Source organism: Schistocerca piceifrons, chromosome 11, assembly GCF_021461385.2.
Source record: "Schistocerca piceifrons isolate TAMUIC-IGC-003096 chromosome 11, iqSchPice1.1, whole genome shotgun sequence".
NCBI lineage: Eukaryota > Metazoa > Arthropoda > Insecta > Orthoptera > Acrididae > Schistocerca > Schistocerca piceifrons.
Genome location: NC_060148.1, coordinates 696,217 through 718,045, shown reverse-complemented (window position 1 = coordinate 718,045; position 21,829 = coordinate 696,217). Strand labels below are relative to the sequence as shown.

General features: G+C 46.5%; 1 protein-coding gene across 1 annotated transcript in view; it reads right to left on the bottom strand.

Moving 5' to 3' along the window:
• Positions 1-858: 858 nt before the first annotated feature.
• Positions 859-21,829, bottom strand: part of LOC124720178 (zinc finger protein 782-like) — an 82,334-nt gene continuing 61,363 nt past the window's right edge. The window contains 2 exon segments of the mRNA XM_047245503.1: positions 859-1,794; positions 8,207-8,281. Coding sequence (XP_047101459.1) covers positions 859-1,794; positions 8,207-8,281 — 1,011 coding nt within the window.

Genomic DNA, 21,829 nt, shown 5'->3' with positions numbered 1-21,829 from the left:
GAGAGAGAGAGAGAGAGAGAGAGAGAGAGAGAGAGAGATAGTGTGAGAGAGAGAGAGAGAGAGAGAGAGAGAGAGAGAGAGAGAGAGAGAGAGAGAGAGAGAGATAGTGTGAGAGAGTGAGAGTGAGAGTGAGAGTGAGAGAGTGAGTGAGAGAGTGAGTGAGAGTGAGAGTGAGAGTGAGAGTGAGAGAGAGACAGAGAGAGAGAGAGAGAGAGAGAGAGAGAGAGAGTGAGAGAGAGAGAGAGTGAGATAGTGTGAGAGAGTGAGAGTGAGAGTGAGAGTGAGAGAGTGAGTGAGAGTGTGAGTGAGAGTGTGTGTGTGTGTGTGTGTGTTTTACATAAAGGCCTCGGTTGTTGGCCGAAAGCTTTGTCTGTGACACTTTTTTGTCGTGCCCCTCTGGAACTAAGCATCTCCGCTATACGGTGAGTAGCAACTGTCCTTTTCGTAACACTGTTCTGTAGTTTATGGCGATATCTCCCTCTCCCCCACCACCGTCGCCCCCTCTGCGACTTCCCTATTTCTTAACTGCAATATTCGTTCCGCTTCTCTTTCCTCCCACTCCTAATACATCTCCGTCTGTCACGCCACTGTACCGACTCTCCACAGAACCTCTCTCACCTCACTACACCACTAGACCTCCGCCTCCCGCCACCCTCCCAGTGAGCCGCTCCTCCCCGCTTTCTCAGCCCAGAAAGGTACGTACGGGTTCCGAGAGCTAAACGCGCCTACTGGCAGTATTTGCAATTTCACATCTCGAAGGTAAGTACGGGCCGACCACTGTACATGTACGTATACAGACGGGGAAGTATCTGAGGCGACAGCGAGAGAGGTCCGACCCCCGCTACCCCTCCACCAGAGTCACTTTTGCGCTCCCTCCTCTGCGGGTTTCTCCGGGCCGGCTCCGGCGGCCTGCTGCTGCTGCTGCTGCTGCTGCTGGCGCGCCTCTGCGGCGTGGAGCCTGGAGTGGTCGCGCAGGTGGCAGGAGCGGCGGAAGGCGCGGCCGCAGACGGCGCAGCGGAACGGCTTCTCGCCCGAGTGCAGCAGCGCGTGCGCCTTGAGGCTGCCGGCCTGCGTGAAGCGGCGGCCGCACACGCCGCAGCCGTACGGCCGCTCGCCCGTGTGGAGGCGCGCGTGCCGCTTGAGGCAGGCGGCCTGCCGGAACGTCTTGCCGCAGGCGCCGCAGCTGTAAGGCCGCTCGCCCGTGTGCAGGCGCGCGTGCACCGCCAGGTTGCCGGCCAGCGCGAACGCGCGCCCGCACACGCCGCAGGCGTGCGGCCGGTGGCCCGTGTGGAGGCGCGCGTGCGTGCGCAGCTGGTCCGAGCGCTTGAACGCGCCGCCGCACACGCCGCACGCGAACGGCCGCTCGTCCGAGTGGCGGCGCCGGTGCACGGCCAGCGAGCTGCGGTAGGCGAACGCCGCGCCGCACTCGTCGCAGGCGAAGCGCCGGGCCCCGTCGCCCCCCTTCGCCGCCCCCCGCCTGCCGCCGCCGGCGCCGCCCCTCGCCGTCCTCGGGGCCCGGAGGCGGCCGGCGGCCAGCGCGAGCTGCCGCTCGGGGCAGTGGGGGCGGTGCCGCCGCAGCCGGGACACCGCGGCGAACACCTCGCCGCACAGCCCGCACACGTGGCCGGCCGCGTGCGTGCGCACGTGGTCCGCGATGTCCGACTTGGAGGTGAAGACTTGCGAGCACGTGTCGCAGTAGAAGTACTGCGAGTCCGCCGCCGTCTCGCCGGCACCGTCGTGGGATGACCTGGCAGGCAGGCAGGCAGGCACGGAGAGAACGTCGCTCGAACCACACTTTAAACTCAAGTGTCAGTGCTTCTACGGTGAAGAAACTAATTTTGGTCTAAGAACTCAAGCATTTCTTGCAAATAGGTCATCGTTTCATTCTGTCCAAGTTTGGAGTTACACGTATTTATTATTATCGTACGCACCAATTACAGTAACACACATTTAGCGAAACAAAGAAATATACCGGGTGATCAAAAACTCAGTATATAAATTTGAAAACTGAATAAATCACGGAATAATGTAGATAGAGAGGTACAAATTGACACACATGCTCGGAATGACACAGGGTTTTATTAGAACAAAAAAAAAGAAAAAAAATACAAAAGTTCAAAAATGTCCGGCAGATGACGCTTCATCTGATCAGAATAACAATACTTAGCAGAACAAAGTAATACAAAGCAAAGATGATGATCTTTACAGGAAATGCTCAATATGTCCACCATCATTCCTCAACAATAGCTGTAGTCAACGAATAATGTTGTGAACAGCACTGTAAAGCATGTCTGGAGTTAGGCTGAGGCATTGGCGCCGGACACACACACACACACACACACACACACACACACACACACACACACAAACGGTGCTAGTTCCAGTCTCACAAATAAAATGACTGGTTTCATCATCTTATCGCCTGTTCATTTGTCCTTATGATGAGATCCCATTGGTAAAAAAGGTGGGTACCAGGTTGAGATTCATTGGGAGAGTGCTTAGAAAATGTAGTCCATCAACAAAGGAGGTGGCTTACAAAACACTCGTTCGACCTATACTTGAGTATTGCTCATCAGTGTGGGATCCGTACCAGGTCGGGTTGACGGAGGAGATAGAGAGTATCCAAAGAAGAGCGGCGCGTTTCGTCACGTGGTTATTTGGTAAGCGTGACAGCGTTACGGAGATGTTTAGCAAACTCGAGTGGCAGACTCTGCAAGAGAGGCGCTCTGCATCGCGGTGTAGCTTGCTGTCCAGGTTTCGAGAGGGTGCGTTTCTGGATGAGGTATCGAATATATTGCTTCCCCCTACTTATACCTCCCGAGGAGATCACGAATGTAAAATTAGAGAGATTCTAGCGCGCACGGAGGCTTTCAGTCGTTCTCCCCCGCGAACCGTACGCGACTGGAACAGGAAAGGGAGGTAATGACAGTGGCACGTAAAGTGCCCTCCGCCACACACCGTTGGGTGGCTTGCGGAGTATAAATGTAGGTGTAGATATTGTCTTTCAGCATCCACAGAGATGTCGGTCGGTCACGACACACTTGCGACTTCAGGTAGCCCCAAAGCCAATAATCGCACGGACTGAGGTCTGGGGACCTGGGAGGCCAAGCATGACGAAAGTGGCGGCTGAGCACACGATCATCACCAAACGACGCGCGCAAGAGATCTTTCACACATCTAGTAATATGGGGTGGTTCTAATAAAACCCCCATGTCATTCCAAGCATGTGTGTCAATTTGTACCTCTCTATCTACATTATTCCGTGGTTTATTCAGTTTTCAAATTTATACTGACTTTTTGATCGCCCAGTGTATAAAGATGAACACGTGAAATTATATATAGTGCACAGGTTTTAAATCGGCTCCGACTACACTCCGATGTCGACGGACTCTATCCGGCAGAGTGCCTCGTGGGACACTCGACAGAGCTGCTCAGTGCCACCGGGGAAGCGCCCGACTAGACACTGGTTCACAATGTGGCCCACTGTTTGGGTGTCACCAAAGCCAGCCACACACACCGCCACTCAAAAAGCCCCACTCGTGCACGTCGCATTTGCACCGAACCCCCTTCGGTCCGGTATCTGTTCAACTGTACCCACACCTCCCTCAGTTGGTGGAACTATAGAATGTGTAGACTACACAAAATTTCTTGATATGCATGTCGACAGTCAGTTAAAGTGGGAAGAACATATTAAAATACTTAGTAACAGAATCGCTGCAGCATACTATGCTCTTAGAATTCTGACTGCGGTGTGTGATACTACATGTGTCAGATCTGTATATTTTCCTTATATCCACTCTGTTATCACCTATGGAATAATATTTTGGGGAGTCAACTGTAAAAATATTCAAATAGTTTTCAAATTACAGAAAAGAGCAATTCGTATAATAACCAAGAGCGGCAGTAAGCCTCACTGCCTTGAACATTTCCAAAAGCTGGAAATCCTAACTGTTCCCTGTGAATACATTTTTCAAAGTATTATTATGTATGTAAAAAAAATATTGACTGCTATGTTAAAAATTCTGTAGTACAAAGCTATGAAACTAGGAACAATCTGCACCCAGAGAGGACAAACAAAGTTAAAACTCAGCAGAGCTCATTGTACAATGCCGTTAAATTATATTATAAATTAACCCAAAATATAAAAGATATTGGCACAATTGGAAAGTTCAAAACAAAACTAAAATTTTTTTATTAAATACAAGTTATTACGCAGTAACGGACTATCTGAATTAAAACACGTACAGTAATTAAAGTAGCCTGCATTGTAATACATGAGGCAATAATTATAATATGAAAGCAAAAATTGTTCAGTATTATAATAACATTACATAAAGATATAAAACTAATGTAAGATACCTTAAAAATGTGTGTAAATATTAATTTTATGTGTGTAAATTGTAGACACATTGTATTGTATATGATTTTGATGACAAAATCCACACAATGTAAATTGTTACATCAATCAATCAATCAATCAATCAATCAATCAATCAATCAATCAATCAATCAATCAATCAATCAATCAATCAATCAATCAATCAATCAATCAATCAATCAATCAATCAATCAATCAATCAATCAATCAATCAATCAATCAATCAATCAATCAATCAATCAATCAATCAATCAATCAATCAATCAATCAATCAATCAATCAATCAATCAATCAATCAATCAATCAATCAATCAATCAATCAATCAATCAATCAATCAATCAATCAATCAATCAATCAATCAATCAATCAATCAACCAACCAACCAGGAACTGGAACAGTCGGATTGTCTACAAATTCGTGCTTTCGGGTTCTCATAGTTTGCCATTCACGTTTCCACTCTGCGTCCCAGTTGAATCCTGTGGATAGCATTTGGACTCCCGTTTCGTATGCCGGTGTTCTAGATTTGAGGCGTTTCCCAGGCAGTGATAGCAAATCGTCACAAAGAGGGATCGAGTCGTTTTCAGAAACTTGCTGACGCAGTTTGTGAAGAGCAGCCTACCGACGGAGGTCTGGTGGGCGGATGTTTGAAAGCAGTGGTAGCCAGCTAGTAGGTGCAGACCGGACTGTACCACCGGGGAGAGCATACCAGTGCGAGGGACGCTCCTCGGAGCACCGACGTAGTCGTTCTCCGTGTACTGCCTGCCAGCTTTCTCGCGAGGTTCACTCGTGTTCGTATCTTCTCGACCACGCTGGAAAGGTGTTTTTTGTATGTTAAAGTTCTGCCCAGAGTGACTCCCAGGTATTTTGGGTTTTCGTTGTATCTGACTGTGCCGAGAGGGCCGAACTGTGGCCTGATCTCTGCTGACGAGAGGCGATCAGAGAGGTGTAACAGGCTCACCCCGGTTTTAGAAACATTCGGTCTCAGTCGCCACGTCTCAAAATACTCAAAGTTTAGTAATGCTGTTCGTTAGGTGCTCTTCACATTCAGAAGGGTCTTGACTCTGATACGGAATTGCCAGGTCATCTGCATATTGAAATTTTCGGCAGATCAAATTCGGCAGGTCAGCTGTGTAGAGGTCGAATAACAATGGAGCGAGAACAGAGCCCCGATGTACTCCATCGCTGAGTACACGCCATCTGCTTTCCTCTTCTCTTTGATGTACTTTAAACCACCTATTGATTAACATGCTACTTACGAGGTTGCCCACAGTTTTGCGAGGTACTACTCTCAAAAATTTCAGTAACAGGCCCTCACACCACACCGTGTCATAAGCTGCTGACAGGTCAGTGAACACTACTCCAGTTTTAAGTTTCTTTTGGTATACAGAGTCTACACGAGTAGCCAAGGAGGAAAAGTAAGGAGGAGGACAAACTCACAGTGGATGGCTTCCTACATCCACAACCTTCACGTTCGCCAGTCGTGCAGACATTCTCCCCGTAAGCAGCAGGGAAGTGAATACAATCTCAACCCCCACACTGCTACAGGCTGAGCGTATATATTATCCCGTGCAGAAGTGGTTATGTGTAACAAACTGATTGGCTAGAAGCACAATGAATTGGACTCTTCTCACTCTTGTCAGCAAGTACCAGGAACTAGTAACTTAACTGATTTTAAGCCTCTCTCTGCTATTCAGCTGTAGGCTTTTTAACTTGTATTTTTTAATTTTACACTGACAAGAGAAATATTGCTTTTTTACTTTTACAAACAATTTTATTTTGATGTCCACATATAGCTATACAATAACACAAAGCTAATGAGAAGTAATCCTAATTTTTGAGGATGTTTTGCAGTAGCATCTAAAACATAAAATTACTTTTTATCGTGATCCCATTCTTGACACATGTTGAAACTTTCAAAATAGTTAGATGAAAAGAGTATCTCTCAAATATATTTTTTTGGGAAATTTAAGAATATAGTTTTCAAAATTCAGTTTTATTAAAAATGTATACATTTTTACAACTAATTCTGTTTTATATCATATGAAAACTGTTTAAAGGAGCTTTCAAATGAACTCAGTTTCACTTTTCTAGCTTAATTAGAACAAAATTTGTGAGCAAATCAATGATGTTGGGCAAGTCAAAAATTCAATTTTTTTAATGTTTTTGAGCACCTATTATTTGGTACCCATTTTCAGAAAAATATTAAAAAAAGTTTTTTTGTTACTCTTTATGTATACTTCATGCATACTTAATGTTAAATGAATCCAAAAGTGTCAGATTGTAGATCATACTTTCATTTGTGATTTGACATGGAATGACCTTATGTGTAACATGTCTGTACTTCTTTGACCTAAGCTCTTTTTTCTGATTTTCTATTTCCCAATTGTAAATGCACTGGATATTGTGAGCGGATGTCCTTCTGAAGTTACTAACATCTCAAGTGCCACTATTTTATCAGAGACATAATATGGAAGGAACAATAATTAACATGCTGACTAATACACAGTTAATGTGTTAAAAACAAAATGTTTTTGTAAAAAAATCTGATAAATGTAATGTTAAAATAATATAGATACACCAGCTATATGTAACTACTATAATATTTTACAACACACATCACTTAACCACTTACAAATGTTTCATTTTTGTGTGTGTGTGTGTGTGTGTGTGTGTGTGTGTGTGTGTGTGTGTGTGTGTGTGTGTGTCTAGTCATCATCACGTTATCTGATTTTCTTTAGAACAGAGATTTCCAACACTGAATATGGGAATATGTACATGATGTAAACCACCTGAAGATAGACGCAAAAATAAAATTACCTACTGTGAATGGTAGTGACTATCATTGTGGACCGTGCAAAACATTTACATCTTTTAATGCATTGCCTGAATCAAATATGTAAGAACAGTCATCTAAAAATTTCAGTAAAGAAACTGAAATAATGTCTCTCAAACAGAAAGTTTCAATGTTGCCCAAAATACTACTAGAGGAACAACTGGGCACACGTAAGTGACCAAAGTGGTGTCCAAATGAGAGACTTGCAGCACGTCACGTCATTGGCCATACAGCATTATTATAATAGAACAGGTGTCGTATTTTCAGGTGTTTCGCAGCAATATTAGTTACGAACATGAAAATAACATACCTAATAAATAAAACAAGTTTCAAAAGATGTTTGGCACAATATACACAACACCGGCTGATAACACAAGGAAGGATACAAAACTAAATTTTCACAAAGTAAAGACAACCCTCAGTCTAACATACGGAAATGAACCTCGAACATTACCTAAGAAAAGTAAAAGCCGAATACGAGCAACTGAAATTAGATTTTTAAGGAAAGTCAAAGGTTGTACCGTCACATATCGAATGCAAAGTAATATTATAACAACAAAAATTATCAATTTTTGACAGTATAAAGTACTAGGGTAGATAAAAAAAAATCTACTCACTATGCAGCAACAGGTGAAAACAAAAATTAAAAAACAGGCTTTAGGTATGGAAGCTTTCTGAGCCAGTGGTTCATCCTTCCAACAAAATGGTCGAAGGGGAAGGAAGAGGGGTGAAGGAAAAGGACCGGAGAGGTTTAGGGAAAGGGTAGAGCTCGATAAAGTCACCCAGAACCGCAGGTCAGCGGAGACTTACCGGTCAGGACGAGAAGGAAGGACTGATCGTTGGGGACTGCGCCGTACAAGATTTGAAAACCTGAGAAGCTAAAGGTGAGAAGCAGGGTAATATGTAAGACAGAGATTGTCGCTGAAACACTGTGAAGGAGTTAATACAAGTGAACAGCTAAGTGCACTGTACGTACAACAACGAAAATAATCACTTTTCTTTTTTTACTCGTATGTTCTGCAGCCGCTTGGTGAGTAGATTTTTAAATATTATTAAGTGCACTGTACGCAACAGAGTTGGGAGGTGGATGGTGTAAAAAAAGATGGGTCAGAAAAATGAAAGACGTAGAAAAGTAAAACGGAGTGAAGAAACAAGTAGTTACTGTGAATAAATTCTGAGACAAAAGAAAATACGGTACATTGAGGCCAGGTGGGTGGCGAGACAGTTGCCACCTGCAGAGCTCCGAGAAACTGGTGCCAGGGGGAAGAATCCAGACGGTGCGGGGTGGGGGGGGGGGGGGGGGGGGGGGGGGGCGAAACAGATGCCGAGGTCGCGACCGTCACGTCGTAGGGGGCGTTCCCTTTAATGATACGCCCTTTTGCCAGCTACAGGGCCGGTACAGGTGGCGGTAGAAGGGCGCACGGGGCAAGTCTGGCAGCGGCGACGGTCAGACGGGAAGGAGCCGTAGGGCAGCGAGGCGGGTGCAGAGGGGACGTAGGATGCGACGAGGATACCGCGGAGACTGGGACGGCGGGCGAAAGCTACGTGTGAGGGGCACAATCTTAGGAAGTCGTGCACTTGTCGAACTAACCGATTAATACAGATGTGACCAGTATAACACTGTGTGACAAGTGGTGTGCTCCAAAGTTGTTTTTTGGAGGGATCAGCTGTGCCAGGATCTGACAGTGAGGGCCCAGGAAGTCTGCTTTCGAACTAGGCAGGCCGAGACGAGAACGGAGGTGTAGTGCCGTGTAGGGTCCGCATCCGAACAGACACGTCCACCTCGATAGCCGAGGCCGTACGGAAGAGAACGTTAGACGCGGAAAGGACGGCAACTGTCAATTATACTTTTGTAGGTTTAAAGGATGACACGCAAAATCGTGAAGCGATCCACATCCGCCCCCCCCCCCCCCCCCCCCATGAACCGTGGACCTTGCCGTTGGTGGGGAGGCTTGCGTGCCTCAGCGATACAGATAGCCGTACCGTAGGTGCAACCACAACGGAGGGGTATCTGTTGAGAGGCCAGACAAACGTGTGGTTCCTGAAGAGGGGCAGCAGCCTTTTCAGCAGTTGCAGGGGCAACAGTCTGGTTGACTGACTGATCTGGCCATGTAACATTAACCAAAACGGCCTTGCTGTGCTGGTACTGCGAATGGCTGAAAGCAAGGGGAAACTACGGCCGCATTCCCGAGGGCATGCAGCTTTACTGTATGGTTAAATGATGATGGCGTCCTCTTGGGTAAAATATTCCGGAGGTAAAATAGTCCCCCACTCGGACCTCCGGGCGGGGACTACTCAAGAGGACGTCGGTATCAGGAGAAAGAAAACTGGCGTTCTACGGATCGGAGCGTGGAATGTCAGATCCCTTAATCGGGCAGGTAGGTTAGAAAATTTAAAAAGGGAAATGGATAGGTTAAAGTTAGATATAGTGGGAATTAGTGAAGTTCGGTGGATGGAGGAACAAGACTTTTGGTCAGGTGAATACAGGGTTATAAATACAAAATCAAATAGGGGTAATGCAGGAGTAGGTTTAATAATGAATAAAAAAATAGGAGTGCGGGTTAGCTACTACAAACAGCATAGTGAACGCATTATTGTGGCCAAGATAGACACAAAGCCCATGCCTACTACAGCAGTACAAGTTTATATGCCAACTAGCTCTGCAGATGATGAAGAAATTGATGAAATGTATGATGAGATAAAAGAAATTATTCAGGTAGTGAAGGGAGATGAAAATTTAATAGTCATGGGTGACTGGAATTCGTCAGTAGGAAAAGGGAGAGAAGGAAACATAGTAGTGAATATGGACTGGGGGGAAGAAATGAAAGAGGAAGCCGCCTTGTAGAATTTTGCACAGAGCATAACTTAATCATAGCTAACACTTGGTTCAAGAATCATAAAAGAAGGTTGTATACCTGGAAGAATCCTGGAGATACTAAAAGGTATCAGATAGATTATATAATGGTAAGACAGAGATTTAGGAACCAGGTTTTAAATTTTAAGACATTTCCAGGGGCAGATATGGATTCTGACCAAAATCTATTGGTTATGAACTGCAGATTGAAACTGAAGAAACTGCAAAAAGGTGGGAATTTAAGGAGATGGGACCTGGATAAACTGAAAGAACCAGAGGTTGTACAGAGTTTCAGGGAGAGCATAAGGGAACAATTGACAGGAATGGTGGAAAGAAATACAGTAGAAGAAGAATGGGTAGCTCTGAGGGATGAAGTAGTGAAGGCAGCAGAGGATCAAGTAGGTAAAAAGACGAGGGCTAGTAGAAATCCTTGGGTAACAGAAGAAATATTGAATTTAATTGATGAAAGGAGAAAATATAAAAATGCAGTAAATGAAGCAGGCAAAAAGGAATACAAACGTCTAAAAAATGAGATCGACAGGAAGTGCAAAATGGCTAAGCAGGGATGGCTAGAGGACAAATGTAAGGATGTAGAGGCTTGTCTCACTAGGGGTAAGATAGATACTGCCTACAGGAAAATTAAAGAAACCTTTGGAGAAAAGAGAACCACTTGCATGAATATCAAGAGCTCAGATGGCAACCCAGTTCTAAGCAAAGAAAGGAAGGCAGAAAGGTGGAAGCAGTATATAGAGGGTTTATACAAGGGCGATGTACTTGAGGACAATATTATGGAAATGGAAGAGGATGTAGATGAAGATGAAATGGGAGATACGATACTGCGTGAAGAGTTTGACAGAGCACTGAAAGACCTGAGTCGAAACAAGGCCCCGGGAGTAGACAACATTCCATTAGAACTACTGACGGCCTTGGGAGAGCCAGTCCTGACAAAACTCTACCATCTGGTGAGCAAGATGTATGAGACAGGCGAAATACCCTCAGACTTCAAGAAGAATATAATAATTCCAATCCCGAAGAAAGCAGGGGTTGACAGATGTGAAAATTACCGAACTATCAGTTTAATAAGTCACAGCTGCAAAATACTAACACGTATTATTTACAGACGAATGGAAAAACTGGTAGAAGCCGACCTCGGGAAACATCAGTTTGGATTCCGTAGAAATGTTGGAACACGTGAGGCAATACTAACCTTACGACTTATCTTAGAAGAAAGATAAAGAAAAGGCAAACCTACGTTTCTAGCATTTGTAGACTTAGAGAAAGCTTTTGAGAATGTTGACTGGAATACTCTCTTTCACATTCTAAAGGTGGCAGGAGTAAAATACAGGGAGCGAAAGGCTATTTACAATTTGTACAGAAACCAGATGGCAGTTATAAGAGTCGAGAGGCATGAAATGGAAGCAGCTGTTGGGAAGGGAGTGAGACAGGGTTATAGCCTCTCCCCGATGTTATTCGATCTGTATATTGAGCAAGCAGTAAAGGAAACAAAAGAAAAATTCGGAGTAGGTACTAAAATCCAGGAAGAAGAAATAAAAACTTTGAGGTTCGCCGATGACATTGTAATTCTGTCAGAGACAGCAAAGGACTTGGAAGAGCAGTTGAACGGAATGGCCAGTGTCTCGAAAGGAGGGTATAAGATGAACAACAACGAAAGGAAAATGAGGATAATGGAATGTAGTCGAATTAAGTCGGGTGATGCTGAGGGAATTAGATTAGGAATTGAGACACTTAAAGTAGTAAAGGAGTTTTGCTATTTGGGGAGCAAAATAACTGACAATGGCCGAAGTAGAGAGGATATGAAATGTAGGCTGGCAATGGCAAGGAAATCGTTCCTGAAGAAGAGAAATTTGTTATCATCGAGTATAGACTTAAGTGTCAGGAAGTCGTTTCTGAAAGTATTTGTATGGAGTGTAGCCATGTATGGAAGTGAAACATGGACTATAAATAGTTTGGACAAGAAGAGAATAGAAGCTTTCGAAATGTGGTCCTACAGAAGAATGCTGAAGATTAGATGGGTAGATCACATAACTATTGAGGAGGTATAGAATAGATTTGGGGAGGGAGTTTGTGCCACAACTTGACTAGGAGGAGGAATCGTTTGGTAGGACATTTTCTGAGGCATCAAGGGATGACCAATCTAGTATTGGAGGGCAGCGTGGAGGGTAAAAATCGTAGAGGGAGACCAAGAGATGAATACACCAAGCAGATTCAGAAGGGTGTAGGTTGCAGTAGGTACTGGGAGATGAAGAAGCTTGCGCAGGATAGAGTAGCGTGGAGAGCTGCATCAAACCAGTCTCAGGACTGGAGACCACAACAACAACAGGTTTAAAGTGAACAGAAGTACGTAGCTGGCCTCGGCTAAGAAAAAGATCGACACCGCAGAAAGTGGCACGGGATTCGGAATAGGACAACCTAAAATTTAATTGAGAGACAGTATTCACAAATTCCGGGAATTTTAACAGGTTAACATCACCGCGAGTCCGTACGGAAAGTATGTCATCGATTAATCTAAACAAAACACAAGAAAGTAGCGTCTCAGTGGCCCGTGACAAGGTTGTCATAGGAAGGAGCCACTCCGGTTCCCTGATCCGTTTGTAGTATGTCTGCCCCTCAAAGGTGAAGTAATTGTTGGCAAGTGTAAAGTTGATTAAGGTGTGCAAGAAGGATGTCATAGGCTTGGAAACACCAGCAGACAGAGGACGTACTTGGGGAGTGCCAGTACAGAGAGAGGTGGCACCAGTGGTGACACGCCAGGTGTGTGCGTGAAGTGGTCGGTGTGTGTGTCGGCGTCCGCAAAGCCTCCGTACTACGTGTCGCAGGTGTCGATCGACCGAGGCAGATCTACACTCGGTGGCTGCTCTGAAGCCGGCAGGTACTGGACGGCCGGGACGATTAGATCTGTGGATCTCGGGAAGGAAATGAAAGGTAGGGGTGCGCGGTTCGGGGGGACGAGGCGTTCGACGGATCGAGGTTTTAAGGTGGGACTGCGGGCCAGATAGAATCGCGCGGGCACGGGATCTCTACGGCAGAAGCTGTACGCACAGCTGTCGCACAGACCTTCACCGACATACTCCTGTCGGTCTAGTGCCACAGTGGTACATCTTTTGTCTGTTGCGAAAATAATGACGTAGTCGTCAGCTTTTAGGGGATGCAGGGCCTGGAGTTCTGCAGAGGACAGGTTAGGGTCACGTCGTAGGGTCCTGAGGAAGGGTTACGAAGGAAAAAGCTCGAGGTCGGGAATTCTCGGAAGGCGCGTAAGGGGAGATTCTGGGGTAGCGGTCGTGGATCGAGTCGGGATCACGGGCAGAACTGTTCGAGGCGGGGTTCGGTGTCAGGTTTGCTGCCGGAGAGGTTTCGGGATCGGGTTGCGAGGTGATACTTTCAGCTGACATAACGTGTGAAGAAAAGCGAGACCTCCACCGAAGCGGCAGGACTAAATGTAGGTTTAGGTCCGAAATTGAGACCTTCTGATAATAAAGGTAATTCGGGAGGGGAGAGTGCTTTAGACAAAAGGTTAAGAACACTGCACTGTTGTGCCCGGTTCTCATGATTACGAAGTATTCTCAGTCTGGGAGGCAGTGGTGAAAACTGTGGGACACTAAGACGGCCGGGCAAGCTCGGTCTGTCGGAGAGGAGTGACGGTCGACAGCGCAGCTGTTTAGGGACAGGAAGAGAGAGACCACTACTGACGTAGTTCAGGAGTGTGGGGGAAGTCTGGCACGTTGTCGCAGTTTGAAGCCGGCTCGGCAGATGGCGCCGTCCGAGCATACGTGACGGGCAGGTAAGGACAGGATTTTGGAGGAGGACAGAAGTCTGGTGGACTGGAAACTGCCAGATGAGGCACACAGGTCACGGATTAACCGGGTAAGTGCAACAGACTGCTGTATTTGAAAGTGTAAAAGAGCCTGCCGTAAAGTAGGATTACATCCAGAAACAGACTTTCGCTGTTAGGCCTTCGGGAGTAATTTCGAGGGACACGCAGGTTTCGAGGAACAGAATGCGGACCTCTAATTTCGATAGTGCAATGTAATACACAGTGGGACTCGTCGTAGTGAGAGAGTACGGTCCGGAGTGGCGGAAACGGTAGAGGGTAGAAAATTATATAAAAACGGACAAAGAGAGATGAAAAAATTTGTACGAAAATTATGAGAACAGACAGTGGTAAATAATAGGTAATAAGTGGGTGAGACTTTGTCGCCAGAAAAGAGGTCTCTATGGGGGGAGGTGACAAAAAAGATAAGAAAAATATCGATAGGGAAAGTCGTGAAGAGATAAAATTTTAAAAACTTGCCAAACAGAAAGAGAAAGTCGTACGAGAAAATGTTAACTAATTTGCCTGTCAAATACAGTAATTTAGGAGATAGCAGTAAAAGTGGATCGTAGCGGTTTTGCAAAAAATGAATGCACAACAATACGAAAGAACTACTATGAGGCAAGCAGAGGCTGGGAATGAAAACAGCTGTAAAATTTTCAAAGAAATTCGTGAAAGGCGATCGAGAGAAGGTGCTTCAGTGTAATGAACCGTAAGTAAATTGTTATAGGCAAATTCGTAAATAACAATGTTTTGACAGTTGCCATCCTTTCCGTGTTAAACGTTCTCTCCCTTACAGCCTCAGCTTCCGAGGCAAACATATTTGTTGACATGCACACTCTTTAAGCACTAGACCAACATTCTCACCTAAGCCTTCACTGGATGTAATTGACCCATCTGTGTAGTTTGAAGAAAAAAAAGAAAAAAAAAATTTTGGAGCACACCACACCACAGTATTATCCCGGTCTCTAAAGTACCGATCGGCAAGTTCGACAAGGTCACGACTTCCTAAAATCGTGCCCTGAAATGACATCCATTTCGTCTGGAATTTTGCCGATCACATCCAGAACGGCTTTTCGCTGCCGTCCCAGAGGCTGCGCTGCTCCTGCAGCCGTCTCCCTACCCTGCCCTGCCCTGCGGCTCCTACCCCTGTTACTGTCCCCAGAGCGAGACTTGCCCTGCGCACCCTTCTACCACCACCTGTATCAGCCCTGTAACTGGGAGGACGTATACTGTCGATGGGAGCGCGCTCTACAAATGACAGTCGTGACCTCTGTGCCCGTTTCACCAGCCACGCGCCATTCGGATTCCTCCCCCGGACACCGGATTTTAAGAAGTCCGCAAGTGGCAGCTAGTGCCACAACGTGTCTTGCCACCCACCTGGCCTTAATTTACATTAACTGCTTCTGTCTTCGACATTTATTCACAGTAACTACTCCTTTCCTCACTTTGTTTGGATTTATACGTCTCCTATTTTCTAACTTATCTTTTTTTTTTGCTGTCCCCCTCCCAACAATACACTTAGCTGCTCACTCGTATTAACTCGTTTACAATGTTTCGGCAGTAATCTGTGTCTCGCATATTATCCTCTCTTTCACCTCTAAGCTCTGAGGTTTTCAAATCTCATCCACTGCAGTCCCCAACATTCAGTCTTTCCTTCTCATCCTGTCTGGTAAGTCTCTCGTGACCTGCAGTTCTGGAGGACTTCTCCAAACTCTGCCCTTTTTAAAAATCTCTCCAGTAATCTCTCCAGTCCTCTTCCTTCTTCCCCTTCGACCCTCTCGCGTACCTACAACCTTTTTTTATACGTACGTACACCTGCTGCAAAAACGATATTGTACAAGAGCTAGATGAGCGTACGGGGTGAATCACCTAAAATTACCGCAAATATTGCAGAAATAGAATGTGCTATTGATGTGCAGTGTTCACATAATGGACTAGTAGTCAGGGGCTAGTATTGCTAGCCAATGAAAAGATTACAGTAATATTTAGAGAGTATTTTTTGTGCAAAAATACACTTTTGTAAATGGAACAGTGGATAGTTACATTGAAAAACTAGAAGTTGGGTAAATTAGAATGTCAGTGGTGTTTGTTGCACAACACAAGAGCATACATTAGTTACGTGTTTTCTGACCAGTAATGAGGCAGCTGACCGACACAGGTCGTGTTCAAAATGGCCACCACCGGGAGCACTACATGCTTCCAGTCCGATACGGAATGACAGTTTCACACGTGCTAGCATTTCAGCAGAGTTGTCCGAGCAGGCCGCAGTAATATGTCACTGCATGGAGTAGGAATTAAAATCCATGGAGAAGAAATAAAAACTTTGAGGTTTGTCGATGACATTTTAATTCCGTCAGAGAGAGCAAAGGACTTGGAAGAGCAGTTGAACGGAATGGACAGTGTCTTGTAAGGAGGGAATAAGATGTACATCAACAAAAGCAAAATGAGGATAATGGAATGTAGTCGAATTAAGTCGGGTGACGCTGAGGTAATTAGATTAGGAAATGAGGCACTTAAAGTAGTAGAGGAGTTTTGCTATTTGGGGAGCGAAATAACTGATGATGGTCGAAGTAGAGAGGATATAAAATGTAGACTGGCAATGGGAAGGAAAGCGTTTCTGAAGAAGAGAAATTTGTTAACATCGAGTATAGATTTAAGTGTCAGTAAGTCATTTCTGAAAGTATTTGTATGGAGTGTAGCCATGTATGGAACACGGACGATAAATAGTTCGAACAAGAAGAGAATAGAAGCTTTCGAAATGTGGTGCTACAGAAGAATGCTGAAGATTAGATGGGTAGATCACGTAACTAATGAGGAGGTATTGAATACAATTGGGGAGAAGAGGAGTTTGTGGCACAACTTGACTAGAAGAAGGGACCGGTTGGTAGGACATGTTCTGAGGCATCAAGGGATCACCAATTTAGTACTGGAGGACAGCGTGGAGGGCAAAAATCGTAGAGGGAGGCCAGGAGATGAATACAGTAAACAGATTCAGAAGGATGTAGGTTGCAGTAGGTACTGGGAGATGAAGAAGCTTGCACAGGATAGAGTAGCATGGAGAGCTGCATCAAACCAGTCTCAGGACCGAAGACAACAACAACAACATATCGTCATGTGTAGCCCGGATGTCCTTTTCGGCAGCACCTTTCAGCTTTCCGCACAGAAAGAAGTCTACTGGCGTCAAATGTGTGCAAGGGGCCAGCCGAGGAACGAGTCCTCCGCGGCCGATCCGACGACTTGGAAACAGTTCGTGAAGATGCGCCGCAGTATTTGGTGCACTACGGGCCGGACAGCGGTCGCGCCGGCACCGCTGGTCGCAGAGGAACGTCTGTCACCTGTGGAAGACGGTCTGTCGGTAGGCTGCAACACTTGTGCGGGTCCAGTGTTCCAGGCCTACGAGCTGACGTTTCACGATCCCACTCTACGCGTTCAGACTCCACGGACACCGACGCTCTGCCTGTCGACAGACCGGTGTCGCACGTTTAGGAGGTTTACCTGGCCGCGATCGGTAGAAGGGGCCTCGTTACTAAACGAGGTATGTGAAACATCTCCGATATCCCATCTTAATGGCTACGTACATAAATTAAGATGATTCTCAGAGTCACTGCCATGCAAGTGTCAGTGCAGAGAGACGGGACAGAGAGAGGATCTGTATCTAGGGAGAACGCCTACGACTCTTGCCCGATTCGCGCCACTTCCTCGTGCGATCGTGCGGACCGACTGCGACACGACGGCGGCGGCAACAACAATAACTTCCGCTCTTCTATCGTCATTTGTTTCCTTCTCTCGTGTCCTCTAGGTGTCGCTCTACCACTTTCACGTAATCGGTCGAAGAGGTCTACACCCACATCTACATCCATACTCCGCAAGCCACCAAACGGTGTGTGGCGGAGGGTACCTTGAGTACCTTTATCGGTTCTCCCTTCTATTCCAGTCTCGTATTGTTCGTGGAAAGAAAGATTGTGGGTATGCCTCTGTGTGGGCTCTAATCTCTCTGATTTTATCCTCACGGTCTCTTCGCAAGATACACGTAGGAGGGAGCAATGTACTGCTCGACTCCTCGGTGAAGGTATATTCTCGAAACTTCAACAAAAGCCCGTACCGGCTACTGAGCTTCTCTCCTGCAGAGTATTCCACTGGAGTTTATCATCTCCGTAACGTTTTCGCGATTGCTAAATGATCCTGTAACGAAGCGCGCTGCTCTCCATTGGATCTTCTCTATCTCTTCTATCAACCCTGTCTGGTACGGATCCCACACTGCTGAACAGTATTCAAGCAGTGGCTCAACAAGCCTACTGTAACCTACTTCCTTTGTTTTCGGACTGCATTTCCTTAGGATTCTTCCAATGAATCTCAGTCTGGCATCTGCTTTACCGACGATCAACTTTATATGATCATTCCATTTTAAATCAATCCTAATGCGTACTCCGAGATAATTTATGGAATTAACTGCTTCCAGTTGCTGACCTGCTATTTTGTAACTAAATGATAAAGATCTTTCTTTCTACGTATTCGCAGCACATTACACTTGTCTACATTGAGATTCAATTGCCATTCCCTGCACCATGCGTCAATTCGCTGCAGATCCTCCTGCATTTCAGTACAATTTTCCATTGTTACAACCTCTCCATACACCACAGCATCATCCGTAAAAAGCCTCAGTGAACTTCCGATGTCATCCACAAGGTGATTTATGTATGTTGTGAATAGCAACGGTCCTACGACCTACTGCTCGGAATGTCACACACTGACCGAGCAGCAGCTTGCAGTGCACTCGAGGAACACAGAGACACACTGTAAGCGAGCGTAACACCATCGTACCTAGCGACTGTGCACGTCGACCGGCACAGACGAGTGTCGATACGGGAACTTACCAAAATACGATATCTCGTAAATGACGTGGACTCGAATCCTGCTACAATCTCCACTGAAATTTTAATTTACCATACTTCCGGTTTGTTGATGTGAATAGGCACTGTTCCATTTAAAAAAGTGTGTGTTTCTACAAAAAGACTCACTTTCTAAGTATTTTTTCAATCTGTTCATTTGTAACAATAGGAGCCCTGACTACCAATCCATTACGTGAAAACCAGACACCAGTAGCACTTTCAATTGTCCGCAGAGTAGAGTGGTGCAAGTTTCAGGTGATTCACCCGGTATACGGTGCAAATTGAAAATAGAGCAAGGGTGCACGAAATGGAAACAGCTGACGCCTCCTCAGGGTGGAGAGGGGCGACGCAGTGGCTGCCAGAGTAAGCAGTTCCGGAGGCCTTCCGGGGCAGACGGGGCGCCGCCCCAGCCTCGGGACGACAAACCGTCTCCGGAGGCTCTCGATGGTACAGCTATCCACCCCCGTACGTGACAAACGCGGTGTGCCCTCAATCCTTTTCGCCCAGTGACGTGGGCAGCCCCTAGTGGGAGCAGGGCGACGTTCGGCGCCCGCCGATATTCGGCACGGCGCGAAAGAGAGAGAGAGAGAGAGAGAGAGAGAGAGAGAGAGAGTACCGAACGGGCCGCAGGCACACGTGCCGAGTCTGACCGCAAACAGAATTACGTTAATTTAAAAGTGTCTTTAACTCTGGCTGTACGAAAGAATGCCGATGGCGATGGCAATGACAAACTCTGAAGTGTAGTGGAACATCTCATTATTAAATATCCACAGGTTCCACTTCTTCCTATCGAACTGACGAAAGACGGTCACCGAGAAGTGAACAGTCGAATGAAGTTTTCAATCTGCAGCGGAGTGTGCGCTGATATGAAACTTCCTGGCAGATTAAAACTGTGTGCCGGACCGAGACTCGAACTCGCGACCTTTGCCTTTCGCGGGCAAGTGCTCTACCGACTGAGCTACCCGAGCACGACTCACGCCCCGTCCTCACAGCTTTACTTCTGCCAGTAGAGCACTTGCCCGCGAAAGGCAAAGGTCCCGAGTTCGAGTCTCGGTCCGGCACACAGTTTTAATCTGCCAGGAAGTTTCAAGTGAACAGTTATGCAGATAATAGAGAAACGCGGCCGCACAGCACCGACAGGGCGCGACGGCGAAGGCGCACCTCTACCGGCGAGGGAGGCGTCGTCCGTACTCCGGAGTCCCGGCTCGGAGGTGTCGCACAAATTCACGGGACGACAGCGAGCGTCCAGACACTGCGAGAAGGCGACCGTAAGAAAATAATCACTACACGAGTGATCTCGAAAAACATCTGGGTGACAGATTGTCCCTGAAGCTGTCGACTCGGTTACAGCCCATAAACACGTAAACACTTCAGAAGAAACTCTGAAATACGCATTTGTTTTTGTCTGTTGTCGCTTTATGGCGCAAAACAGCTGAGGTCATAAGCGTGTGTGTCATAACTGAAAATGGTCACTTACTGAATGACTGAAGCCTATAATACTCGGAGCCTGATCGAGTGGAGCAGAGCAGAGCAGAGGAACAGCTAGAAACGAATGCACCCCTTTTGAGGAGGTTGCTCAAATGGTCGAGAATTGAATTTCCTCGGCCATATTACTGACACAAATAAGAAGTAAAACACAATCTACAGCTCGTGCCGTATCTGCTAATGCAGGTGGAAAACGTGCATTAAAATGTAAACGGTTATAAAAGTGGCATGGGGCCGAAAAATGGTGTACTGTCAACGGTCGGTGGCAGTAAGCAGAGAGCGGTGCAGGGTCACCACTCGACAAATGACGGTGCCCGATACACACAGACGAGCTGAGGGTATCCGCTCGTGACGAGAGGGGGGGAGAGGAAGTCGTCCGAGCTGCTGAGACACAGCTAATTTCCCAGAGTTTGTTCCCACGTAGAGAAGACTTCCCGACACTCGGACTTCACCGGAGGCCCACATAAACATCACGTCGGCTCCACTACCGGTAAGCGAGTGGATTGCTCGTACTCAGGGGTGGTACGTCTGTAGCAGAGAGAGAGAGACTTCGGAGGGCACTAAGCGAATCAGAACGTAATACACAACTGAGAAGCCCGTGTCGTCACATGTACCGGGTGGCCCGATAGACGGCAGAAAGCTCTGCAGTAAAAATTGGACTTTGTTCTACAAGCCGGTATCTAAAATGTTTGTTGTCAATGACAAAGGCACATCCGACACCACGGTCGTACTTAGGGCCGTAAGTGTACACGGAGGTGCCGTCTCCGATGAGTTGTGGTGCCACTCTGGTGGTTTATCTTTCCTGCCACGGTCAGGCGAGGAGTAGCGAGGCGAGGTCCTGGTGGGGGGTGTGTGCTCCGGGGCGCGGTGGAAGGCGGTTGTCGGGTTGACGCAGCCAGTGTGGGGCCGGACCTATCGCACGGAGATATACGAGTTGGCTCTGAGCGGAAGGCGCCGTAGCAAGCAGCGGGAAGCGGGAAGCGGCCGTCCTGTAATTTGTGTGAAGCAGTAACGATTTTTGCACTGGATGTCCCAGTGGTTCCCGAGAGCTGCGGTAAGAGAATTGGTAAGAGCTTGTTTTGTGTCTACGCTCTTTTCCGTACGGTGTTGCTGCCTGCCGTTATAAACGGGTGAAAATCAGGCGCTTGTATTGACTATACAGGAACTGATGAAAAATTACATTTGTGATTAAGTCTCACCTGTACTGTGACAATTTAGCGGCGAAAACTGTGGTGCTTTCATTAGGACTGGTTCTTTGCTGTGCAACTAAGGGAGTCAGTTATTTGGGGTAACTGAGGGAGCACCATTATGTCGGTCTAAGTGATACGTGCTCCACGTTTTGTATGTGGCTTTGCGAATCGAAATCGTGGGGGAGTACACGTGTGAGTAATTTGCTATTGTATTGATGGTTATGTTGTAAGGACTATTCTCTGGTGTGTTAAATCACGCGCTAATTTGTAGCCAATCTCAGCAGATGTTACCATTGCTACTTGCTTATGTGCTACTGTCCTTATGATTGCCGTTGTTTGTCTTGATTGTGGGTGTGCTCACGCTTAA